The sequence below is a fragment of the Scardinius erythrophthalmus genome, assembly GCF_964197995.2.
Source record: "Scardinius erythrophthalmus genome assembly, chromosome: 25".
In the NCBI taxonomy this organism is placed as follows: domain Eukaryota; kingdom Metazoa; phylum Chordata; class Actinopteri; order Cypriniformes; family Leuciscidae; genus Scardinius; species Scardinius erythrophthalmus.
Genome location: NC_138245.1, coordinates 21502460 through 21530299, shown reverse-complemented (window position 1 = coordinate 21530299; position 27840 = coordinate 21502460). Strand labels below are relative to the sequence as shown.

At 39.8% G+C, this 27840-nt stretch overlaps 2 protein-coding genes across 3 annotated transcripts in view; both read left to right on the top strand.

Moving 5' to 3' along the window:
* Positions 1 to 293: 293 nt before the first annotated feature.
* On the top strand, positions 294 to 7773 carry tmem51b (transmembrane protein 51b). Its single transcript, XM_081357925.1, has 3 exons — positions 294 to 465; positions 5604 to 6068; positions 7084 to 7773. The coding sequence occupies exons 2-3, from the start codon at positions 5686 to 5688 to the stop codon at positions 7481 to 7483; spliced, it is 783 nt and encodes a 260-aa protein (XP_081214051.1). The 5' UTR covers positions 294 to 465; positions 5604 to 5685; the 3' UTR covers positions 7484 to 7773.
* A 4522-nt stretch (positions 7774 to 12295) lies between these two features.
* skib (v-ski avian sarcoma viral oncogene homolog b) overlaps positions 12296 to 27840 on the top strand; it is a 31154-nt gene continuing 15609 nt past the window's right edge. Inside the window, exon 1 of one of the 2 annotated variants that reach the window (XM_081358026.1) lies at positions 12296 to 13535. In XM_081358026.1, the coding sequence (XP_081214152.1) occupies positions 12639 to 13535 (897 nt within the window). In that variant the 5' untranslated portion in view covers positions 12296 to 12638. The remainder of the gene's footprint in view (positions 13536 to 27840) is intronic. The other variant, XM_081358027.1, reaches the window with a different exon arrangement.

Genomic DNA, 27840 nt, shown 5'->3' with positions numbered 1-27840 from the left:
TAAAATATATTGAAATATAAAACAGTTGTAAAACCTTATTTCAAATCATGAATTTCAAATCTTAAAAATAACTTTTTCATAAAGTTTCAAATGACTGTGTGTTTATGTTTTAAAACAAAATGTAAAAGTTTCTCCAAGAAATTTTACATACAAATATGAATTAACTGATTAATCAAAAACTGTTATTGTAAAAACATAAACTGAACAGCTCTGTTATCTTATTCCTCTTCTGTGAAACCCGCCTCGCTTTAGGACCACGCGTCCTACTAAACTCTTTACAGCTGAGGGGTTCCACTCGAGTTGATTTTAAACTAAGTTCCTGTCTCTGTTTAAGCCCACGACTTGTAGAAGCAGAGTGACTGAGGAAGGAGTTAGAATATTTATCCAGCTTTTCCTTCCATAAACGAATGAAAGAATCGTGAGGACGCTCGTTTCACCTGCGGCTGGGAGCGACACCTGCCTCAGGTACTTTCATGACACAAGGTGCGAAGGGCGTGAAACCGCAGTGGCGGAGCTCAGGTTAGGCCGTACACAACTCACTTGGTTTGTGCGAATTTATTTGGCGTTTTTCGGCATCGTTGAGGTGTTTAACTTTTCTGACAAAAAGTAACACCGGAGATTCTTTACAATGCTGGTGTTACAAAGATTCTAATATTGTTTAAAATTGTTTCAAAGTATCGTGAGAGACACTCAGTGACTTCCTCTCAATAGTTTCGTGTCAGTAAGATGGCATTAATAATTCAGTAATCATTTATATTTTCTCTTTGTTTTGAAATAAAATCTTTAATTGCTTCTCAATCTTCACATTTGATGTCATAGTGTATAATGCACCTATTTTCAAATGGTAACTTAAGTTAAACTAAATATTTTAAACGACATGATGAAGGTCATCATTTTTTCCCAGGGTGTTTTGTAGTATAAACAGTGACACTAAAACGGTAGAAATACGATCTGCTCGAATTGCCCTTATCAGAGCTCTGGCCCTTATAACGTTAAAGCTTTACCATGGTAACAGACACAATACCATGGTTTACTACTTGCTTATTACAGTTACTAATACTAATGTAGAATCATCATACATTGATATGGCATCTCATCCAAACAGTTTAAGAAACTTCCTGTATTTATGTCATTTTGTTTGATTTGGTTTATTTATTTATATTTTGATGAGGTTACCACAGTAACAATTAAAGTAGTATGGTATTTTGGTGGTAACTATTGTTACAGTGGTTACCATGGTAACCATAATGTCTGCTTGTATCAGTATAAAAGCTGTAAAGGTATTTAAGTTGTCCATGGACTTCACTTCACATTTTAGTATTTTTCTATTATTTTACATAAAAACAAGACAATCTAACATATTCACACATGCAAATGGAAGCGGAACAAAAAATACAGAACAACAACATAAAAATACATTTTAAAAAACAAAATACAACATGTTGATGGAAACACTCCAACTCCACTTGATTTCTTCTCTGATAGATTTCCATAATTGCTTCTTTCCATCTTTGAATTTGTGAAGGTTCTGGTTTGGACCGTGTCTTCCTAATTCATTTCAAGGCCACAAAAATATTGTTTTATATTTTCAAAATGGAGGGAGTTAAGAATTGTTATTTCAGAGCATTTTTCAACCATGTCAAACATATCTGTCTGATTACTTCATCCCAATATTTTTCTATTAATATATGACAGTTCGAAATAAAATATGACTCTGGTTGCCCGTATTTTATCCATGATTACAACCTCCCTTTTCAGAACTGTTGTATTTAGTTTCTATAACCAGTGTTAAAATTAGTATTCCAGACGAGACACAAATGCAAGAAGTTTATTTTACCATTGTGTGACCATTCTGCTATGTATTCTCTAAGAATAAGTTCAGATAAGTTCATGGGGTGCATGTTTAGATGGGGGCATTTAGTGACCTGTGGATCTCTGTCTGTTTACTTCAGGACGGGGAGCAAGTGTTGCTCTGTGTATTTGGACAGGCCTTCCTGGTCTTTTGTCATATTTCCCTATTTTATGTTTCTTTTGTTTTAACCAGAATTTAATCTTCTTTGCTCTCATGGACTCCTTTGAAGACTTGTCACATACCAAAATCTGCATGTGATTAATATATGTTTCATTTAAGGCTAGAATTGGGCAAATAATTAAGGCTATTTTCTCACAGATTCTTTCCTGAGGATGAATTCTATTGATTTTTAAAATTAGGGATGCAACGATCATGATTTTTCATTGCCGATTCTGTTTTGTTGTTTTTTTTACAAGCAAATTGGCCGATTTCGATACCGGTTGCTGATTTTAATCATGATCCGAACACAGATGCTACACTTATGTAACATGAGCAGTTATTTTTGACTTAAATTAGACTTAAAGCAAAAACAGAATGATCTGACTTTAGCTTTGTGACATTTTGCTGCACAAAACAAAAACCGCAGACAGACTGAATGAAAATGTAAATTCACTCTCTGAAAGTAGATGGTGCTTGTGAAACCGCAGTGATATAGTGTTTCCTTGGTTAGCACTGTACACAAAGCAGAGCTGCGCTTATAAACACTAATTTATACAGAGGTAAGATGATAAGATAATACCACTGAAACTTTTCTGAAGGCAGTCAGTGTCCTTTACAGACCCATTCATGTTGACCCTCAATTCAATATTTATATTTTTCTTCCAATTTTTCGGGGATCACGAACAGTGATCTTGCTGTGCCTGGTACAGTATTTTTTCTGATGGCACATCTCTTTGTGTCCATCTTGAGTGATGTCTAACTGCAGAACCATACGTCACAGCAGTCTGAGGACAGCAGCGCCAGGACAGCAGCGTCAGACCCGAAGTTAGGATAATGCTGATGCTCATCCCGCCCTTCACAATAAGCTCTACCTTAACGAATGCACAACCCCACCCAACCACTAAATCTACCCTTAATGATAGATAAGCTATAAGCTCTATCCCAACACCGGTCTGAGACTGCTGGCCTGGAGCTGCTGTCCTCAGACTGCTGTGACGTATGGCTCTGCGTTTGGTTAATAATGTCTATTATAGGCCAGAGTGTTCAGTCTCTGGCCTGTGTTAACGTCCTGTTTACAGACTTCATAATATTTTCACATAAATTCACATTGCAATGGAGTTTGTGCACAAGTCCAGAATAGAGATCAGCCAAAATAAAAATGCAAAACTGGTTTTGCACAAATACCGGTTGGTTCTCTGCTGAATAATGCTACCTATCAGATTGTGCTACCAACACTTTGGATTGTTTTGAGGGTAGATTTAGGGTATGGGTAGGTATAGATGTTGATAAAGCCTCAAACCACATGAATATGATGCTGGTAGCATCTTTTTGCTGTCGAATTGTTTTAATGGGAGGTAGTAAAATCTGAGCGGGTAGCATTAGCACAAATCGTCAGAACTCCGGTCGACTGGTGCGTCTCTATTTAAAATCCCTTTGAACAAAACTCCTCCTGCCAGTCTTGAAAAACAAAGACGGGCTTTTACCATTAGTGTGCACATTTTGCAGTGCTTGTCATGTCTTGCTCTGTGACAAACCTGTTTTATTAGTGCCCCTAAATGAACAAGGCTTTCTTAAACTAACTACACTTCCTTTCTACACAGACGATTGCTCTCTTTCTGTCTCTCTCCATCCGTCCATTCCTCATTCCTCTCAAAATATGAATAACAGAATCATTCATTTGTTCTTCATCCTGACCTGAAGCCACTTGTTGTAAATCAAAATCTGAACATTATAAACCATATTTGACCATTTACTTTTCACCCTCTTATAAATTACACCCACAGGTGGGTGATGAGTCATCCTGAAAGGTCCCATAATGCCTGCAATCCTGATTTCTGTTTTAGTGGTCTAACTGAGCACATAACGTAAAATGTTTGTAAAAACCACCTTATGATAAAACGTGGCTACTCGTCTAACATTGCACACAGTATTTACATGTTGTTAAATGGATCTGTATTGAGAGAGTCTAATAGTGTAAATACTCTGAGCATTTTGTAAGAATTCAATGAATTCGCCTAATTTTGGTTTTGCTAAAAAAAAAATAGGCTGTTTGTCCTGTTTTAATGTGAATTTAAAGTAGATTTTACCTAAAATGACACCCCTTCCCCATTTTCATTCTGAGCACAGTGAAGTGTCCACATTCACGAGTGAACAATGCTGTGTTGTTATGGCAACAGTTAGTGTACAGCAGCAACCTAACCTTAGTGCACTGGATCAGTTTTAGGAGATTTTTAGTGTGCAACTGTGCATGTCTTCCTGATGGGTCTTAATCTTTACTTTCAAGGATTGATGTTATGAAAATGAGTATGGATGTGGGAAAGAGTCTAAAAGTCGCTAGTGTTAGGCTAAATGTTGTCTTTTTAATGCACTTATTTTACCACATCGAAATGGTCCCTGTTGCTTAATAGTCATGCTGTCATTTGAGGAGTTCAGAAATCATAATTTAGTTTTTTGGCTGAAATGTCACATTTCCTTTTTATCTTTTATCACATCTCAACAAAGACAGGAAGCTTTTTAGCTCTTGTACAACAAAATAAAGATCAAAGTGTGCGTCTCACACACACACACACACACACATACACAAAATGATGGTAAACATGTTGTTGCACAAGCCTTATTGACTCATAAACTGGCTCAATTAGTTCAACTGTATTTTCTGCCAGGCTTTTTTTTGTGTGCAAGGCACAAACTGTGTGCAAACTGATTTATGCTCAACATTAAAAATGTAACTATGATGATTACAATTACCCCCTTATGATTCTTTTATTGACACCCACCCAACAAATTGGCTCAAAGAAAGTGTTTTACTGTGAATGTGAATCGCTGTGATTTCAATCATATTTCTACCATTTTCTCCATTGTTTATAGAACAAAAGACCCCCAGAAAAGTGATTGACCTTTATTATTGTACTTATGTTTACAGGCATACAGAAGTAGTGATGTTGTGACAGATTATCTGAAAAAAAAATGTAAAGCCTGGTTCTGTCCGTCGGTTTTTGATTGGATGGAGGCTGATCTAAATACGAGCTTGCAGTGAATTGTAAGAAGTGGGCGGGGTTTAAGCCGACAAAACGATTGGAGGAGTCCTGCATGCATCACCAGAGAGAAGTCTGATGTTTCACTGCAAGATCGACTTCTGGTGGATATAATTTTGATGGAAAAATTATGAGGTCAAAAAAGAAACATATTCAAGGATGAATAGGTCACAATAAGATCAATAACATGACCTGCCATCTTTAGATTATGACCAATACCAATTAGATTCTTTAATTGTCAGGCCTGAAAACTCCCATAAAATCCCTCAACTTGGGTTTCCCTGGTCATTTCGCAAATACGAGACTGACATGACTTGAGTTGTAGCGAGTTGTACAATGTCCATACATGGTAATTCTTTCAATGACATGTTGGAATGCTACCATTTGACCTCTAGAGCGGCATTGAGCCAAATGAATCATTTTTGAATCTCTCTCCAATGAGCTGAATCATAGAAACCCTTTTCTTTTGTTTCCAGTCATTTCCAGGAAGTATGTCCCTTTCAATGAAATGTTTATAATGGTTGTCTCTTTTTTTTTTTTCTTCTTTCATGTCACAGTTCTGCTCTCATCCTCCACATTTGGACCACCCTTCCTGGGTAAGTGTATGTTTGTGAATATTCGAGAGGATCGTTTACAGCTATGTGCGCCAGTGGGCAGCCTCTGTGTTCAGGAAGCAGGCGTTCACCCACCAGTCATGAGGGCAGTAGTTCAGGCTCCCAGTATGCTCTCTGTGCACTGGGGGTGGGCCTGGTGGCTCTTGGTGTTGTCATGATCGTGTGGAGCATAGTCCCTTCTGAAGTGACACAGTTGCACAATTCTACAACCACGGACAATGGAATTGCCATTGGGGATGTAGGAAAGACGTCGTCTGTTGCGTTTGTGCTGGTTGGAGCTGGTGTTGTCATGTTGCTCCTTGCCATATGTCTCGGGGTGAGGAACAAGAAGCGGATGAGACACAGGGAAACTGCAGGTAGAGGCCGTGCTGATGATGTGGATCATGTCCATAGAGATCAGGATGAGGAGTGAGTACTGCTCTATACTCATTACACACACCCTCACCCTCAATGATTCATGTCTAGGTTTTGTATAGGGATACACCAATATTACAATTTAATATATTCTAAAATACATTTTAAAATATATTAACATGTAAAACTGTTATTTTAAATTAATAATATTTCACCATTTTTTTTTTTTACTGTTTTTTTGATCAGATAAATGTAGCCTTGGTGAGCGAAAACAAAAATTCGGTCACGCTTTAGATTAGATTCCAATTCTCTCTATTAACTCTTACGACTATTAATCGTTATTAAGGTAGTTGTTAAGTTTAGGTATTGGGTAGGATTAAGGATGTAGAATATGGTCATGAAGCATAAGCCATTAATATGTGCTTTATAAGTACTAATAAACAGCCAATATCCTAGTAATATGTATGCTAATAGGCAACTAGTTAATAGTGAGAATTGCACCCTAAACTAAAGTGTTAAAAATTCTTATCAACCTCAAAGGTGTAGTGTATATATGTAAGGGATAATGTATAGCGAGGCGGTTGTTATAGCGAATAACCTGAAAGGGGTTGTTATTCGCTATAACAACCGCCTCGCTATACATTATCCCGCTTATTACATGGCTACCTACAAAATAAATAAATAATTTGATACAAAATATTGATTTAAAAAGGAGTTTATTGATTTAAAAACGATTGCATTGCTTCCGCTAAAGAAAATAGTCCGTTCCGCGTCCATAGCAACGCTCTGTTTTTCATGGCAACGGTGTGTTATACTTTGCAGCGGTCTGTTATCAAGAAATAACAGACCGCATTCTACATTGGAATTCAACCAAGCCATGTAATAAAAATGATTAATAATAATAATTCAAGATGTATTCTTTTTTTAAATCTCTAATATCAGTACGGATATGTTGTGCATCCCTAGTTCCCTTTGTTCAAATCCATCTAAGTGAAGCATTTTGACTTTTTGACTATAGGTTATGTTTACCTGTATGCAACTCATGTCATGATATCTATGTAAATATTAGATCAAGTGAACCCATACCCAGCTTTGACGTCCCCACCTATGAGGAGGCGGTCACCAGCGGACGGTACCCTGTTCGACAGAGCAACTTGCGACAGAGTTACCAGCTGCCCTCGTACGAAGATCTGATTGGTGCCGTTGAAAATGAAGGCCAGCAACCGAAAGAAGGTAATAGCCAAGAGGCCGCTCAGCCGCCTCCTGCGGCGCCCACCCGCACCAGCAGCAGGGCCAGCCGCCTCCTCAGACCTCTGCGAGTGCGCAGGATCAAGTCAGAGAAGCTCCACACCAAGGATATTCGTTTGAATATCCAAAAGCCTGGAGAGGGTAGGGTGGCCATTGAACCACTGACCCCACCACCACAGTATGAGGACAAGCCCCCTCAACTACCCACAGAAGCAGTGTAGTCATTCAGTCACTGGATTTTTTGTCAAGTGTTTGCATCTGTGGGTTGACTCATCTGTGCAGAAGCAGAAAGTTTCAGTTAGAGCTATAAATATGTTTCTAAATCTGCCAGTTTATGAAATAGGATACAATTGTCAATTTCTTTTTGGAGAAAACACTAAAGCCTACTTGAATGTGTTTTTTTTTTTTATATATATAAATCAGAACTATAAATATTATTAGAAGGATATTACAGTAATTTGTTTTTTTTTTAAAAAACTGTATGAAGAGGGATATGAATGCCACAGCGTGTTTCTTAAGATAGAGATACAATGTACATTGCAAAAAACTAAAAACAAAACAAATTCGTATTAGAGAATAACTTACAACCCATCAAATGGTTGCCGTGATTGAAATGCCAAACGCTAGTTGCTGTTTTTAGTTTTTCAGCTTCATTTTTTTACTCTGTATTATATATATATATATATATATATATATAATACATTTGAACCAGTTGTGCTTCTGTGGCCAATTTTGCAGGAATGCAAAATTAATGTATATAATAGAAGATAGCTAATTTGCTTAACTAATTTATTCAGTTAATCCAATTAATAATTCTTTTTTTTTTCAGTATGTTTTCATTAACATTGTGTCACTGTCTGTTTCATTTGCAATTAACTTTATCTGGATATATTGTATTTTAAGGGTGAAAATGTTTTGCCTTTTTGAATTAGAATGCAATTTCAAATATTCTTAAAACTCGTAGGAATTTTTTATGTAACCTTGTTATTTTAGAACAAATTCTGCATTCATATGAAATTATAAAAAGTGATATAAAAAAAAGGAAAGATCTAGACAACAGACAAAAATGCACCTTTTTTTTTTAAGGAACTCAACACTAAATTCCTGAAGTGCAAATGTGAATTTTAAAGATTTGGCTACTATTACAACTGCAGTTTGACTACAAATAAGCCATCATGCTGCAAATGAACCGTTTTCAATTATAAAAATGTTGTTGTTGTCCTTTTGTATATGAGCTAAACTGCACCTTTTAGCAAACGCTTTTGTTTTTATTTACAGCTTAGTTTGTTATAATTCAGTTTAATTATTTGATTAGGGTGTGTAGAATCTTGGAAAATTGATGCTATTAATATTTACTTGACAAAAGGATTAAGATTATGGGTAATTAATCAAATATATATATATTTTTTTTTCTGTCTGTATTTTATTTATTTCTTGTGGGACTTAATAAAATTGTGTAAATTGTTTGTTTATCTTTATGGACCCCTAAACATAATGTGTGCTGATTTGTAGTGCCCCCTAGTGGCTGAGAATCGTACAAACAATATTGAAAGACTGTCAAGGATGGCAAGTTTGATTGCACTTTTCTTGCCATAACTTTTAAGAGCTGTTGTTTGACATACTGGATAATCATTTAGGCCTTTCATTATGATACTTCTAATTTGACTTTGTGAGTGGATGTGGTACAACATGAGGGTGAGTAAATGATGACAGTTCTAATTTATTACTTTGAAACAACAACTTTCTTTATATTTCATTAAAATGTTATTGTAGTGTCACTGCCAACTCACACTGTTAACTTCCCATGTTTTTAATTTCAATTCTGACCATTTTTCCTTTACATTTATCTTAAAATGTATTTTCCCAACTTACTTTCACCTATATATTTATCTTTGATTTCAGACATCACCCTACAGTATGTGTGGAGTGAAAGAGGTCTGTATTGTGACAGGTATTTGAAGCCAATTCAAACTGTGCATTCATGATAGTGTTGGATTTCAAGCAACCCCACTTCAGGCATATGTGCCAAAATTAACTATTAGACAAATGCTTGCGATTTTCTATGTTCCATGAAAAACAAATTAGGCTGTTACAATATCACCCAAATGACCCAATCTAAACAAAGCAGTATGAGTTATGCCTTTACTAAACTGTGCTCTTAGATTTTAGAACATTGGTCAAAATGACGTTTGGAAATACAATGTTTATTGAGTCAGGTTTGTCATTACTTGCTTTTTGTCCAAAAATGTTCAATACTACAGCATGATTGCAATGTGACATTGCTGATGTACAACAGTAAACAAGAATTGAATAACTTACCGATCAAATGTTTGGGGTTGGTAGGATTTTTTTTTTATGTTGTTACTTGTTATCCATAAAAAGGGCAAGAATAAAGAGACATCAGAAAATGAATTTAATGCTATTTTCCATCTTGGTATGACACAAATAATACAATTTCATGATTTTGTTTTAAAACAGGACTTTTATTTTTGATTTTAATGTTTGTATCCCCCATGATACATCAACGCTTTAGGGGTATAAAATCATTTAAAACAGAATGCTTGTTTGGCAAAGCATTTTACAACATTTAGCCATATTTTTAAAACATTTATTCTCTCGTAACTTAAAGAAAACATTTTTTTTTAAAATTCTGTTAAACAGTAAGTATAGTGCCTCTCTATGAATTAGCCTATCGTATCATATTTAATATGCAAATTTGTAGGGCCTATAAATGATCACACGACAAAAACTTTGCTGAAAAACCTGTTGTTCACAATCTACTTAATGCCTTCTGTCGTCTGATTGATAGTTCATACTTTTTTTTATCGATTAATGTCTTTTTTGCAGTGAAATCTTTAATGATTTTTATAAAGTAAATGTAATATGAACATTTACTTGACTAAAGCAACTTGGGTTTACTTGATTATTCATACATAATTTTTAATGTTAAAATTATTTTTTTATTTAAAAATTTTTCATGTAAATGTCAAATGTGACACAACAGGCTTTTGGGGAACTTTTATTTGTCTCTCTCAATTAACATGGAATTATATTCAATATGAGCTATAAGCCTGATATATGAAATATGATCCAAAAAAAAAAAATATATATATATATATATACATGTATACACACACACACACACACACACACACACACACACACACACACACACACACACACACACACACACACACACACACACACACACACACACACACACACACACACACACACACACACACACACACACACACACACACACACACACACACACACACACACACACACACACACACACACACACACACACACACACACACTTCATTCATACACACACAAACACACACACACTTCATTCTTACACACACAAACAACATATTTGTTTTTTAAGTTGGCGGCGCGTAGCTTCATGGGAGGGGGTCTGACACTTTCCCTTCCTTCTGCCATAGAAAGTGTTGACAGAAATTGCCTCAAAATATCCATGTATTGTTGACCTAAAACTGAATTTTGTATAGCTAACTAAATGATTAATGACTAAATGATTGAATATAATTTTTTATTTAAGAGTAAGTATCCCATCAGTTATTTTCTAAAACAGGCCACACTATATGAAGTGTAGACCACCGAGTCTATTTTTATTCTCCTAAAAGGGCAACGTGGGTATCGCCTGAGATAGCCTACTAACATTTACAGATTATGAAAAATGTAAAAATGAAATTCATAAAATTTCAACATAAACCACTTCAGTCCCATCCAAATATTGTAAATATGTGATATATCAACTTTTATCTGAAGGTGAGATTTCCTACTACAGCCAGGTGGCCATGTCAATTTAAATGCTGCCAGTGAGCTAAACAAAGAATGTAAGTCACCAGATATAAATATTCCCAACAAACACTCTTTCAACATGAAACCAAGAAATGAGACCTACACTTTCACTACCTCTCTTTCTTTCTTGACAAGGATTGCGTTTATTCAAACGCAAACAACAACAAACGTAATTATTTTTCTGATGCCACTTTTATTTTGAAAGACGTGTGTGATGGTGATCTGTCAGATGCTGAGAAAAACGCGTTGTCCTTATTTCAGTATAGGCTCTCTGCGGTTTGCAAGTTTTTGAAAGACAAAAGTCAGAACTGTTGAAGAGTTCATTGATTATATACAATTCAATAAAGGTTGGATAATCTTTGAACTACAGCCTATGTAGTTATCTGCATGTCTTATCCATGAAGATGCAACAATGGAGAACAAGCTATTGGGGGGTTTTGAGAACCAGAACCAAGCTGACTGAGCAAGTTGAACTTTAGCTATAGTGGGAGGAACCCCTTTATTAATATGCATGGAGGTGCAGAATAGAAAACAAAAATAAAAAATGGTCAGATTCACTCAGTAGCCTATTCCATTATCTAATTCAGTAGGGTACTATCTCCATTACAATTAAGCACAAATTTACTGTATTCAGTTGTGTTGTAGGCACTAAAACAGTACTACATTGTAGTCAAACTCATTTTTTATGTTGAAATAATGAAGATCTGTGCCGCCCCAGACTAGTTGCTGGCCCCTATGCCCACCCCATATGAAAAAATCCTGGCTCCGCCACTGTCATCAAGGCTGCATAAAACAGTAACATTGTGAATTCAATTAACCTACAATTTATTTAGCCTACGGTCCTAAACCGCGTTCTAAGCTACACATTAGCCTATTATTTAATATACATTATTTTCACGAAACTTTGATTAATATATTCAAATGTACATGAACTACTGCTCCTGCTATTAATGTAATGTTCGTGACCTTTAAAGTTTGTTAATAAAATTTACTATAACCCTTGTAAGTAAACTCCACCCCTCCTCCATCCGCTGCAATGGTTCTACGTGTAGTTTGTGTTCCCGCTTTTGCAGCTGCTGGGTCTGCGGGGGGAGGGAGAGCTTCTCATGGAACAGCCAGCCCGGGGAGTCAGTCACATTCTTGGCCAGGATTCAATGACTGAACCAGACACAAACAAACACTGAGGGAGAGAGAGAGAGAGAGAGAGAGAAAGGGAGTGAGAGAGACTCACACACTCTCATAGTAAAGCGGAGGCAACTGCGCCGACGAGCTTTACACAAGGCACACATTTTGCGCGTGAGTTGCACCCAGTCTGTTTTATAGTCGGATTGAGAATTACATTTCGATCAAAACTTTAGACTTTGGGGAGGATTTTCTCTTCGCTCGGAACTCTGGTTCCTTCTGGTACGACTTAAGATTTGAACATGAAACAGTTGAATGGATTACAAGGCGGTGTTTTACGCTTTCCGAACTGACATGGACTGTTGCGACTCTTTCCGTTCACATTCATTGAATCTGTTGTGAGTAGACTGCCCAGGTTTAAACATGGAGGCTCCTTCCAGCTTTCAGCAGCATCCAGGACTTCAGCAAACTCTTAAGCAGTTTCACTTGAGTTCCAAGATCTCTCTCGGCGGTCCGGCAGCCTTCTCGGCTCGGTGGCAGCAGGACATGCTGTTCAAGAAGGACGGCAAGAGCACTGAGGTGATAGTGAACCTCCCGGCGCAGACGCCCCCGGTCATGCCGGGGCCCCTATTCATCCCGTCCGACCGCTCCACAGAGAGGTGCGAGACGGTCCTGGATCGGGAGACCATTTCGTGCTTCGTGGTGGGCGGCGAGAAGCGCCTCTGCCTGCCGCAGATCCTCAACAGCGTCCTGCGAGACTTTTCCCTCCAGCAGATCAACTCGGTGTGCGACGACCTCCACATCTACTGCTCCAGGTGCACGGCGGACCAGCTGGAGATCCTCAAAGTTATGGGCATCCTGCCCTTCTCGGCCCCCTCTTGCGGACTCATCACCCAGACGGACGCCGAGCGCCTTTGCAATGCCCTCATCTACGGCGGCACGTTCCCCCCGCACGCCGACAAAGAGTTGTCGTGCTCCATCGAGCTGGAGCGGACGGAGAAGAGCTTCAAAGTTTATCACGAATGCTTCGGGAAGTGCAAGGGCCTGTTCGTGCCAGAGCTCTACTCGAGCCCCAGCGCGGCGTGCATACAGTGCTTGGACTGCAGGCTCATGTTCCCGACCCATAAGTTCGTGGTGCACAGTCATAAAAGGCAGGAGAACAGAACCTGTCACTGGGGCTTCGACTCGTCCAACTGGAGGGCTTATATTCTTTTGGATCAAGACTATAGTGACAAAGAGGAGAGCACCACACTGCAGCAGCTCCTCAATGAGTTAAAGGGAAAATTTGACCTGGGGAACAAGCACAAGACATCTTATAAGGTGAGCTCAAAATAGATGTTATTATAGCCTGAATCTGTTCTGTAGTACTGCAGAATTATGGATATTTTACTCCCAAATATTTATGATAAATATGATCAATGGAATGTGATCATTAAAAGTGTTCACAGTGAAATCATACACTTGTATTGATTTTTCTCTTTGTCTTGGGCGCTATTTGATCATACAGCACCTATTACACCTGGTTACACCTCACTGTTTATTGTGTCAAAGTAAACAAAAATATGTCAAAAATATTTTCCCTTAATTTCCCCACACAACACACTGTGGATAACGCAAAACCATACTTCACGTTTCATCCCATATTTATTGTATTCCGTGTCATTTTTAGTTTTGCCCTTTTGTTTTTGAATATCACAACCTGTCCATGTTGACATTTAGTTCATTGGGATTTTTGATTGATGCTCAAACTTCATCCTCCACCCTTTTTAAAGCCTATTTATGCTGCATTTAGCATCATTCTTTCCCTACTTTTTGAGATCATAACTTGCATCACTGCATGTTTTTAATCCTGTAATGTCAATTTCTAATGCTATCGAAATGAAGGTGGACAGCCTGCCAGTGTCCTGCCCCAAACCAACCTCCCCCTCCACCCCCCACCCCCCATTTGTCTTCTTCTTCTGGATGCACTCAGGGGCATCTGCATATGATAAATGGAGCCTCAATTATGTATTTTGTGGGAGCCAGAGATAGACAGGGAGGCTTGGGGAAGCCAGTAATGGGCTCCGAGGTGAAGGAGGAGGGTAAGAGTGCTGTGTAGGACATTGTTTTGTGTGTGTGTTTTTGGTGGGGTGAGGGGGAGGGCAGGTTGGGGTTGAGGTCACCCTCTAAAAAGCAGTTGGTGTTGGGTCAGCGCTGGCCTTGGGTCTCCCACTGTCTGATCGGGCTTCACTCCAGGGTCAGAGATACGGCGAGCGGACAAAAGCACGGGAGTCTCGGGTTGGCTGCTCTCTCCACGCAGCAGCTGTTGAGTGTGATCGTGCTAATGGGTCTACACACATATATGTATGTGTTACCATGGTGTCACTTCAGCTGGCCTGGGATGCATGGTGTGGCAAATGCAGTTTCATCACTGTAGGAAATGTGAGAGACATGGCACATTTCAGAAATGCAGCATCATGTATATTTAACGATCGCTTCTCTATGGGAAAAGTGTTGACTGATATTTGTCACATGGAGGCTGAAGGGCTAGTTAGCAGTTTGCAGTGCGATGCGTCTGGTTAGGCTAAAGAAAGTCTGGCTTTTCTGTGCAACTATTGTTAGATGATTAGTTGGAACCTTGTGTGCATCTCTTATATTTGTTTAAATTGCACATTAAGCATATTTTATATGGGCTGTCCTAACAGTACAGAAGCTGAATGCATGGAAGGGTGGATTTTGTGCAGTTTCTGTGGTGTTCACTGTCAGAAGTGTCCCAGTTAGCAAGCTGGCGGGGTCCGTGGGGAGCCGTGTACCGGTGGACCTGTACATCACTGGACTAGGTTGCTTGCGGAGAAAAAACAAAAAAGAGAAACAACAGCTTGCCACCTTACTCTTAAACTCAGCTGAATTGAGACTTCTGTTTTATTACCTTCTCCCCCTTTAATTTTGTAATTAAACCTTTAACTTTTAAAATCTTTTCCAGTCTTGCTGAGAATATTTGCTTCATGCTGTCTCTTGCAGAGTTATTGTTACTAGTTACTAGAATTACTGTTTCCAAATATTACTTTGATGAGAGGCTGGTCGCCATGGTTATAAGGTTTTTAAGTCATTTATGTAATAAAGTTGTTCACAGCAGTACAGAGTACACAGAGTTTGCTTTATTTTTTATCTGAGGTAAATCAGAGTGGAATATCTCAGAACTGAATTCATTTAAAACAGCATCCAGACTTTGTCTGGACCGGCTGACATAATGGGGGATATAGCTGGGAGAGGGTGGCGAGTTCTCATTAAGAATCTGTCGCCCCTGTCCACCAGGGCCTTGACGTGCCGTCAAAGGACCGTGACATGTGACCTCTGTCCAAAGCAAGTCAACCAACAATCCCACCCCCTCTCCTTTCAGACAGTCCGGCCAATCGTGTGGCCCTTGGATCTCCAACTGGACAGATGGTTGTTTGATAAAAGACAGAAAAATACATTGCAAAAAAATTTGTAGCAAAACATCACATCAAATTACCATTTGCGTTGGCCTTAATTCCCCCCAAATTTTCATGGATTTACATAAAACTTCATCAATTTACCCATTGTTATCCTCTTAAAAAAAATCTTAATTTTTTCAAATGTTTTTTATTATAACTTTTTATTTATTATTATTAATGTTTTTATTTAAAAAAAAAACATTATTTTGCTTATTTAAAGCTTAGGTGCTTTTTTTCTCATCAGTTTGCCAAATGTTATGCTGTTTAATTTATTTATTAATCTTCATTTTTAAAAACATTTTATTATAGCTTATTTTAATGTGTTATTAATATTTTTATAATTCTCTTTATTATATTTTAGTATTATATTATTTTAAAAGTTGTGAGACTGAATTGGTGTTTTGCTCCAGTTTTAAGCAGATCAATACAGCACATAATGGTTGTGTTGTGTTGTTTTATTTGGAGTTTCAACTTTCCCTTAAACCACATATTTCAAGTGCATGTGTATTGTCCTGCCAGAAATGAAGTAAGGCTCCAGTGAGAATAGTATTGTGTAATAAATTGGACGCAGAGGGGCCGCAGAGCTTTAAATGGGAATGGGGGGGGGGTATCCAACTCTCTTTTGTTCTGCTCTCTCACTTTATCAAATTACAGATGACTCCCAACCTGAGACCAAACCAATCAACTGAGTGTCCGACCCAAGGTGGCCACGGCCATAATAAATGCGCACGCCTGGGGGATAGAGGTCGACATGTGCGTGCGAGTTTGCATTTATAATGCCTGGATCAGCTGTGGGGAAAAGATTAAAATGAGCGCACGTCCTACTCATTTCCATTCCCATCTGTCTGCTGACCTCGCCGTTGCGGCCCGCACTGCGTCCCACCAGCCGCGCTGCCCCTTGCTCTGCCTCCAGACTGCCAACAATTTCATCCGCTTGCCCAACCCCCCCTCCACCCAAACACTGTGAGTGCTACTTATTCATCCAGCGCAGTCAGGACACTCACGTAGTCTGTACCACATCACGGCGGCCCGCAAACAACCCCTGCTGCTCGGAATCAGATGCTCAAACAGCACTGGGTGCCTGGGGTTTGACTTAGCTGAGTCAAAATCTACTTTCGGACGCCTATTCTCTGAACGGCTGAATTTTAAATGGGTCGCTTGATGGCTTAACAGTCCCCAAGAGATGCTGTCTCATCCCCTCCCTGGAGGGATGGAGGTGAGGGGGTGGTCAGGGGCTCTCAGAGGTTGTGCCCTCTATTCTCTGCCGGGTGACCTCTTGTTTAAAGGGCGTCAGCTGGAGCTCTCCACTGGCTGATGCTGGGGTGAAGACCTGCCGCCTCTTTTGTTCCCGACATCTTTGTTACTCAAGCTCATTGTGTCTCTGGCTTCGTTTTGGTGCCCGCTGCACTGAGTCTGTAGGCTTTAGTCCGTGTCTGCTGCCAACATGAAATTCATCCACTGTGGTGTAGTGTTCATTTGGTACCACTATAATATTGATCATTAATCAGGATGTAGTTAGCAGCAAATGTGACGAAATCAGACATCTGTTTTGTGAGCAAGTCTGTATGATGTCTGATGACGGCATTGGTTGAGGTTTAGAGTTGCGCTGGCTGGCACTGCCACTAGTCTGTGGAAACAGATGGCAGAATGATGGTGGTGTTGTTTTATGATCAGTTTCTCAGATCAGGCCCCTTAGTCGATAGCGATCATCAGCTTCATGATTATTAATATGGCAACCCATCTGCTCTGGAGATGGAAAATCCTGGAGTACACAGCTGCCACTGTGCAAGAAACCCAGTGCCTTAATTGAGGCCCTTGCAAGTCCGCTAATCTGTAACTGTCCACTCGGATGAAGTTTCATTGCTATGGAAATGAATTAAATGTAGTTTTGATTTAGTGTTCTATCTCCCACTCTTCTTCATTAGATGCATGCCCTCGTACAGCTTTGTATTCCCTCCCTGATCCATCCTCATGAGCTGGAGGATGAGTTTTTACTTAATCTGGTTGCAATTTCAATTACGCTATTTCTTGGCCACCCAGAACAAATTAGGAATATTGAAAAAGTCTATTCCTGATCTGAATGTGCTCGACTTACAGATACGCACCAGTTTTGTTTCAGCCAAAAGAAACGACGAGGAATCCAAACAACTCATTGCTTATTCTCGCATTGTGTCTTGCCTGCAGTGATTATTTTAAATTATGTTTTGCTTGAAAACGCCAAACTAAACCGCTGCTGAATGAATCTAGCGTTCTGGGGCATACTTGAGTGCCTTTACTTCCTAACAGCTGTCGACTTCTGTTAGAGCTGCTCGGAGAAGGGTAAGGAGTGTGTGGTAAAGATGTTTCCTCAGGGTCTGTCTGTGGGATGATGCAGCTTCGGTCTGCGTGCGTGTGCCATATGACAAACTGGCATGTTGCTCTCGCCTACAAACCTCCCACTGACCACCCCCAAAGCTATCATGAGGAGAAGCTCATGAATCTCAAATGAAATTGATTTCTAAATGTTCAAATAGCATTGTTAAGTGCACATTTTCCACTGTTGCTTGGTCATAGCCTTCCCACATCATGGATTGACGCTGGCTACTCTGTCCATCGGTGATGAGGAAGAATTAATGGAGCCAAGCATAATTAAATGTGTTTAAGATAAATCATTTTATACTATTAATAATGGCAATTCATGTTGGAGCTGTCTATTAAGTGAACACGACTTGTGCTGTGCTTCACGTATGTGGGTGAAGTTCAAATTCATCCGTTTCCCAAACTTGCCCCCCCCCCATCGTTTCCTGTCCAATCTCTGCTTTTTTCCTTGTTTGCTTACCCTCATGTCTTTTCAAAAATGTTCTTCTGCATAAAAGCAGATTTTCTTTTTTTTTTATCCTGATGTTTTAAAGTGAATATCACTGTTTTCAGTATAACATGGGCTGTCAAGCTCCATAATGACCAGAAAAGCACCACAAAAGTAACTTTGAAACTAGCTCATACAGCTCTTGCAATATACTTCATGTCTTCTGAAGTTGTTCAAATCCTTTGTGTGAAGAACAGAAAGAAATGTGAGTTGCAGTTGGCTAAAAATCGTGATATCCACCATTGGCCGCCATGGCGTGTTCATGAGAGTAGTAGTGGTCAAATTTGTAAACAAATTGTACTTTTGAGTTTTTCGCAAACCATAGTTCTTTCATGAATTAGACTGACCTGGTTCTCAAATTTAAGTGTGGTCGGATTTTGGTCTGATCCAAAATCTGCATGAATTCAGAAGACTGGAGTGCACAAGTAGAATGGACTATATTCATGATGCTTTTGTATTCTTTTACTGTTTATTTTAGTAGCACATTATTGCGATATTTCTCCTTTTTGTGTTCCATGGAAGCAGGAAAGTCCTATGGGTTTGCAACAACATGATGGTAAGTAAATAATGAATTTTCACTTTAGATTTAAAAATAAAAAGTGGCAGTTTAAATAAATCAGAAGCAAACTGGGTTTTCTAAACCACACAATCGAAAGTTGGTTCTTTTCTAGGCTAAGGAAAAAATCTTGTTTTTTAACGTGAGCTGTCTGGGCCTTTTAAAAAAGAGGGATTTTGTGTTTTTAAGCAGCCCGTGGCCTCTCGTTCACTCCTCAGAGGCACGCAGACGGCTCTCGCTCCACGCCCAGGCAGCATTATTCAGAAAACTTCTGTGATTGGAGAGTCAGTGTAGTTGCTAAGCAAAGCTGCTCTTCCTGTGCTAAATAAGAACTTGATGCTTCCTGGCTGGTGGGCTGAGGGGAGCGTGCCAGCTCTCTCATGCTCGCTCACTCACTGCTCACTCTGCCTGTCTTTCTCTCTCTCTCTCTCTCTCTCTCTCTCTCTCTCACACACACACACACACATGCACTTACTCTCTTTAACACATACACAAACAAGTCTCTGCAACACTTGTATCCAGGCCTTCTCATGGTGATTGTGTTACTAGGGAATACAAGGCTCTGTCCTAGCCTTGCAAAAAAAGCAGGAGAAATGATGATGTCAGGATGACCTGATCCATAACCTCCATTTCCCTATGCCCCTCGGGTTCGGATAAGTGTGAGTGTCTCTCTCTCTCTCTCTCTCTCTCTCTCTCTCTCTCTCTCTCTCTCTCTCTCTCTCTCTCTCGCTCTCTCTCCTGCTCTCTCTCTCTCTCTCTCTCTCCTGCTCTCTGGGTGGTGCAAGGATGGAGGTTTTCCTGCATTTGCCCTCCCTATGTTTTGAGGCTTATGAGGCACATTCAGATTTTTCCAGAAAGGCTGATTCACTCCTCCTGCCCTCAGACAGCTGGCAAGGCCTCCATTTTCCACTCGCTGCGATGGTCCACCACAACATGGTGTTTCAGAAATGCTTCTGGAACGCTCGGCAAGATGGCGTTCTCAACGAAAAGTTCTGTGGATGGAGAAGGTTCCTCTGTTTTCATAGATAATATCAGATAGCTTGTCTCTACTGCATCTTTCTTAGGCTAAGGCTGTGAAATGTCATGTTTAGTCAGTAAAAAACGTCCATTTAAAAATGTCTCTTTTCCACGCTTCAGCAAATTGTCTGCATAATACATGCAGTGGAACTGCAGTTACTTAAAGGGACAGTTCACTTCAAAAATAATAGATTCTCATGTATCAATGTGTAATGGCCATTTTACATCAAGATTGATAACTGTATGAGCGCCCACATCAACGGACAATAATGTTCTTTTTAATACCTGACGTCTGCCACTTTAAATGCTTGAGCTTTTCAAAGTCGGGTGGATTCTGATTGGCTGTCAATGTTTTTATCGTGGCTGGGAAAATTCATTCAGAAAGTTTTGCAATGATGTCGTTTCTCTGTGTCATTCACGTTGTGCTGTAGCTGTGGTGTGAACTTCACTATTCTCCTAGAATTAGATTGATTACTGAAACGGTATAGTTATCGTCCTTAGTGTGAACGAGCCTTTGCTCCATATGTATGGATCCATACGACTTGTATGCTATAGGCTAATATTAGTCTTCTGAAGCCATAAAATTAGGTCTGTTTCTCACAAATGTATAAGTTGTTACTCGATAATAATTGTCCACACAATAGGCAGTTAACTGCAGCCACCAGTGAATTGAGCGTGAGAATTGAATCAGTCAAATTTGTGATTCACTGAGTTGCAACAACATGAGGGTGAGTAAATGATTACAGAATTGTAATTTTTAGAACTATCTTTAATGTCATTTTGTATTTTTAACAAAAAAGCCATTTTGCAGTGGACAGTGCACATGCTTACAACATGAAGACACAGCTGCGAATATGCTTTTCTTGTTACTCTACATGTCCCTGTAAGCAGATTAGTAAAAATGATACAGAAGAGAGAAGGAAACTGGGTTTTTATGTTCTTGCAGTGGCACCAACAAGCAGACCTCTTGTAAGCCATCTCCCCTAGTGGCTTGAGTGTGTGCCAGATTTCTGCTTGGCACTGGAGATCAGGTATTAAATGCTAGCGAAGCACAATGAAATGTGGTGTGCTGTTAAACACGTACTAAATTTCTGCTATTGGAGCCTTTAGCAATGCGACGCCGAGGCCTGGAGCGAGAGCCCATATCAAACGCATTCAGCACGGCTGCCTCCTCACTCTGTACAGCACAGTGAGGTTTTGTGGGACTATTTATCCAGGACCAAAACTGCTGCCACTTTCTTTTTTTGCAGATGACACCCCCTCACTGGCTACTCTAATTCCAAGCATCTGTTCCATCGCTTCTCTATTCTCTCCATTTCTCTTAGGAAGGAGCTTTATTCAAACAGCCTGATGTGTTGTTACAGACATGTCACCCTCAATTACTCAGTTGTGCTCTGCCTTGGCTTTTTTTCTCTCCTTTTAATCTGTCCATTTTCTCTCTCTCTCTCTCTCTCTCTCTCTCTCTCTCTCTCTCTCTCTCTCTCTCTCTCTCTCTCTCTCTCTTCTTTCTACAGTGAGTGGGGCAGGCACAGGGGAGGGACAATCAGCTCGGCATATTCTAGATATTAAAAATGTAGAAATTTTGGTCTGTCTGTCTGTCTGAACCCATAACTTTATTTATATTGTTCTGTCTGACTGTCGGTCCTACTGTTTAAAGGTTTGGTGTCAATATGCATTAAATTGATAAAAAGTGACAAAGACATTTTATAATTTTACAGAAGATTTCAAATAAATGCTGTTATTTTGAACGTTATACATCAAAGAATCCTGAATGTTTCCATAAATATTCCAAAAATATTAAGCATCGCAACTGTTTTCAACACTGATAATAATATATATATATATTTTTATCACATTAGAATGATTTCTGAGGACCATGTGACAGAAGACTAGTAATGATTTCTGAACATTTGAATGGTTAAACAAATAACAGCATTTATGCTATATTCATTTTGTTTATTTACAATATAATTTGTCATACTAATTTTTGAGTTCACTGTACTTCCATATCACTAAATCTCTGCAGTGAAAACACTTATTTTCAGTCCTTTTTGAGTTTTCCTCCCTCTCTCTCTCTCTCTGGCTTGTAGGGCAATGTGATAGCGTGCCTGTACCCAGTGTCTGCTTTTATTTATAGTGCGCCAGTGACCACAGACATGGGCAGCCTGAGCCCGAGCAGGCCAGAGCTGAACAGCCTTAAATAGAGAGCTTCTGATCCCATAATGACCCAGCTATTATCAGGCCTATGTCTTAAAATGGGGACCAGCTATAGTGGTCAAGGAAGACGGAAAGCTAGCTTCCCCCCCTTACAAAAATCCAAGCTGCTTTGCGGCTTATCATTATAAGCAGGGTAATCGCGGCTCCTTCGGGCAGCAACAGCTTAATTGGCCTCGCTATATAGCGGTCTTGGTTTGCTCTGGTTCTGAGGCTGTCTACTGGCCATCGGCTCACCTGATCCACGGAACGATAGCGGGCTTTGATTGTTCAGGACTTTGTTTAGGAGAAGGCAGCTCTGAGGAGTGCATGCAAACGCTGAGAAGGTTGAGTGTGAATGAAGTGAGGAATGTGAGATTGCGGTGTGACTGGACTGACGCACAGAGCTTTGATGTGCGGTAGACGTGAAGTCAGCTTGTAAAAGCTTCGCTCAGTATGCATATGGGAGGTGATAGATTCATGACCAGTTGCCATGTGAGGTATCCAGAGGCCTTTTATCTGTACACTTTTTTTATTTTATTTTTAATTAAAGTTGAAATTGATGCTCGTAATTTATATAATATAATATAGTAATCTGGTTCTATGATTTAATAAGATATAACATTTAATACAGTCGAATAAAATGTATGTAAAACAGATAATAGCCGTTTTTATTGTTTCTGCAGGGCCTGTCTGCGAACCCTCATTGGCAAAAACAAGTTTAGCTCTGTCTGGAGTCTTATGTAATTGCATACCGCAGGACATATAAAAACCTAGATGGGTATGATAGGAAAGGAATGTCTGGGTCAAACCCTGCAAGTGCGAGTTTCAACCGCAGTAAAATGGCCATCGAGGCATTTCTGCAAAACACTCACTCTGACAAATCTGTGGATACGCGTGCTGCTCAATTTGCACATTTTAGCTGGTCCTAACTGTACTGGCCACTGATAGAATTAGTCTTTCCAAAAGGATTAGTCAGCCTATCATCAAGCCTTCCCCCTAATTTATCTCCTTTTGTTGTGGTGCAGGCTGCATTAAATGGGATCAGGGGCCTTGGCCAGAGACAGTGGGAGGAAGTGGCCCTTTGTGTGCCTGGCAGGTGCACAGGGGTGTGGAATGACACTGGCATTTGCTTGTAGGGGGGTTGGTGGGGTGCGTCTGCGTGTTTGAGGCTGAACCTGTTGGTCTTCTACCAAGCTTCCATGGCGTTCCTCTTTTTCTGCGCTCATTCTTTCTGCCTGTCGCTTTTTCTTTCTTTCCTTAACCAGCCCCTCCACTGGATAAGTGCTCCTGAGATATCCCAGAAACCCCTGCAACTCCACTTGAACCCTTAATCAAAGGACTCCTCTGGGGTTGGCAGTAAATTCTTCAGGCAAATGTTTTTTGCACTCTCTCTGTCTTTCTTCCTCGCACTCTCTCTTTCTTCTACACTCCCTTTTGGCTGCCTCCTCTCCGCTTTCTCCGCTCACATCTGGTGAGCAGTCCTTGTCTGCTTTTACTGTGCTGAGGTCATTTTCATCCTATGAGGAAAGTGAAACCTTATGAGTGGAACTGCCAGGGACATGCACAGCTAGGAGGGGTTGTTACAGGCCACTTTAGTGGGACTCCATTTTTTTATGCTGTTTTACCAATGTCTGTTAACAAGGTCGTTCTTGGCTGTTCAGAAATGTAAGTTGTCTTCGTCCAAAATCTCGGTCCAAAAATCACATATATGCGCCACAGAGAAAAACCCCCTCCTTGAGACATATGGAATGCTAATGAAATGCTTCATGAAAGAAACCCAGCAGTGCAGATAAAGATTTCAAATGCACTGCAAAAACATTTTTTTCACACAAAAAAAAAGATTATTGGTGGATGTTTTACAAGAAAATACTATTTCAGTCTATTTTACATAAAAAGTCATGTTTAATTCAATGTTACTTGCCGTTTCTTGGTATTTAATTGTGAAATTCACTGTGAAATGTGAAATTTTTCAGTGTAGATATTCGGATAAATAGTCAGATATTCCAATAAATAAATAGACCAATGTCTGTTCACAAGGCTGATCTTGGCTATTCCGAAATATAAGTTGTCTTCATCCATAATCTTTGTGAGAAAAATCACACATGTGCCACAGGAAAAAAACGTCTCTAGAGACATGTGAAATGAAAGAAACCCATCAGTGCGGATTTTGAAGTTGGAAGTAGGTTTTCATCGTGTTTTTTTTTTTTTTTTTACCCGTTTTTCAAGGTCATTTATAACACTGTATTTTCATTGAAATTCCTGACAAGCCTTGGCCGCGTTTTGCTTGCAGAAGGCCTCACTGCAAAAACCTGAGACAGCTGTGGCCGCTGAAGTGTTCTGCATTCAGCAAGGAAACCAAGTGCTGCATATGCAGAAAGTGGGAGACATTTCCTGGAATGCAAACAACCTCCCTGTCTGATTTTTACTGAAAACGGGCCAAAGAGGTGTCTTTTGGAAGGATCACGTCTTTATTTAGATTCAGAGATTCAGACTGGTCTTTATGTATGATTTCCGCTCTTCTTGGCACCACCGGTCCAGTGTCTGTAATCTCTCTTTTCTTTCTTCCTCTCCTCCTTTTATCTCTCTCTCCTTCTCTTCCACCAGAGAATAGGAAGAAAATGTGCTGAAGCTGCATTTGTCCCTGCTGGCTGACACAAAAAGCAAATTTAGGACTCCCCTCCCTTCTTTCAATTAAAGCTTCTCATGAATATGGAGTTTTCTGTCCGTGGTGGAGAGAGAAGCCAAATGAGAGCTAGCCTGTAAAAATATGAAAGTGACTTAAGCTCAAACAGTTGAAGAATGTAGAAAGAAGATTAGGGATCAGCAGGCTGAGGGCACATGGTGTTGGTAATCATATTTATGCATATTAAAGCCCAAGGGGATTTTCAAGAATGCATGGAAATGCATGGATAATGAGTCTCTTTGGTTGCCTCCAGTCAGATGTTGCTGATTAAACTGGTCAAATGCTTGTATAAAACACTGTTTGATCAGAAAGAATTTGGCCTTTCTGTTGTCGTGCTAAGAAATATTTATACTTATCCCATTTATTTTGCTCTTTGAACATCTGATTTGTCTTAAAGGTAGACAGGAGGTCACCTCAGGGTGGTTTAGCTAATACACATTGCTTCAAAACAGACCCAACTGATGCCATTTGATGTCGTTGGGACGGTGTGAAAAGGAGTGGTCCGCTCTTCTTTGTTTTACAGCGGCCCTGTCAGCTTAATGAGGAGAGTATTAACCTTTTATCACGTCAAAAGCCCACAGTCCAAGCACCCCTAATGGCCCAGGAAGCCCCCGGCCGGGGTTGTAGGGAGGTCAGGTTGAATTACAGGACATAAACAACAACACAAGCAATTTCAGCTGAGGTAAGAGGGTGGGGCTGATGGCAGTTGTTGTTTTTTGAGGGGGTTGGGGGGTAGCTAATCTCATGAATTGATAACTAGCAGAGGAAACGATTGATTGATTGATTTTTTCTTTTCTTGCACTTGTAAACTCCCATTGACCTGGATATGTACAGTGAAAAAATAATTTGAAGAAACTAGAGGATGGATGGATGGATGGATGGATGGAAAGCTTATTGGAAATGGATGTGGGCAATGAAAATGGATATACATATTGAAAATGGATTTTCAGAAATTCAGTTGAGTGGATATTCAAAAAGACACTCAGAGAAATCCAATTAGTCAGATATTCAAATAGATATTGATAGACATAGATATATATTCAGATAAATAGTCAGAACGATATCTGAATATAGCTAGATAGAGAGTGAATGTCAGTTCACCGGGGTCAACTGGTTTTACTGGAGTTGGAGACAAGTCCAGAGACAAGGGGTCCATGGGCACACAGACTCCCCCACCATCTGGCAGCCATAAAAGTGTTGGAAGTTGGAGTTTTAGGGGGTTTATGGCCTTGCAGGGTGAGACATGGCAAGACACTCTGGATGCCCCCGAGCTCCTCAGCTTCCTTCACAGCCCTCTATTCGGGTCAGAAGTTCATTGCCTTTCTCCCCTTTAAAATACCTTGGAGCTTTAGACGGTGGGAAGTGGTTTTTATGCAGGCATCTTTTGCATGCGTCTGGCCACGGAGAAAATTTTACAAGGCAGGACAGCAGACGTGATTCACACAGATGGCGAGAAGTTGGACCCTGGTGAGTCAACGAATGAGTTTTGTGTCGATATGCGTCATCATGTGCCTCATCAAGTCACTCTGAAACTCCAAACAGCCCCACTGGCACGGAACAGAATAATAAGACAAGTAGCCTAATTAAAAACTTTCTTGGTCGCAATTCAAAATTAACATTCAGATTCATGTATATTATGTTTCTACCATCAATTAAAAAGGTGAGGAAACTAAACAAACAATTGTGGAATTTTGTTCACACTGTCTTATTTTCTACCGTCCTATAATCTTACTTTGCATGCTTTGCTCAGTGGGCTTTTCAGGTCTGATCAAGTCCAGATTCCTTTAGAAATTATATCCTCCACAGAGGCTGAACCAACTTTAACACCTTCTGCAGCTTGAGTAACAATGCGCTCTCATAAATATCAGTTAACAGAGAGAGACTAAATCAAACTGAGAGGGCGTAAAAACAAATGTGATCTTTCGGAATTCATTCGGAAGCACAATGACCGTCTTCCAACTTCTTGGCCTTGTTTTTGTTTCCTGACTGAATTTCCATCTAGTGTATCTCAGCGTGGTTGAGTTTCTAGTCTCTTTATGGCCCCCACTCGTTTCAGCATCCTCTTTGGAGGATGAAAAATGCTGACAGTGGAAGAGTAAAAACTGTGTTTGGCAGGCACGCCCTTGAAGGTTTCTGTGTCACTCAAGCCCATTGAATTTTTAATTATTTCCTGGCTGTGGTATTCTGCTCTACTTCACTAGGGCGCCTGGCTCCATGCTGTCTCACATCTCAGATGGTAGACACTGTGTTAGACATTTGCGGTTAAATCTGCTCAAATCCTTGGACGCCTACTGCAAGCAGGTGAGACCTTGGTTCAGAGAGGCTTTTTTAAAAGGATAGTTAACACAACAGTCGTTTACTTGTTTGTTTGACTTTCTTTCTTCTACAGAAGACAAAAGAATATATTTTTTAAATATGTATTATATTTAATATATATCTTTTTTTGGGTGAACTATCCCTTTACTGTAAGCTATTGTATCTCATACAGTCCTTGAAAATGTTGCGATACCTTAAGCATGCGAAACTAAATTGCCTGTATTTACAGCGCCAGCAGTCTGCAGGAGACAGACGGCACTTCCCACTTCACTACGAATCCCGCACGAAGCTTTTGTCTCTCAGACTGATGCATTTAGCATTCAAATCCGTCATTATTCCCTGCCCGGCAGACAGCAGTAATGTAATCTCTGTTGATTTACAGGCAGAAGTATACATCCCAACTCCCAACAGCTGGATCTGCTCTGTACCAGCGCTGTCTGATCATGTCTATTGGATTTGCCTCTTATAATTATCATAATAATGACTTCAAATGCATTTGACGCGAGGACCTCTGATTGCACTTGACAAGAGCTTCTCCAGGCTGGTGAGTTGCACAT

What these genes read in the sequence shown, in the direction of transcription:
- tmem51b (XM_081357925.1), top strand. Translation starts at nt 5,686, where the DNA reads ATGTGCGCCAGTGGGCAGCCTCTGTGTTCAGGAAGCAGGCGTTCACCC. An exon ending in CATAGAGATCAGGATGAGGA is followed by an intron (nt 6,069 to 7,083) that starts GTGAGTACTGCT and finishes TGTAAATATTAG; the next exon opens with ATCAAGTGAACCCATACCCA.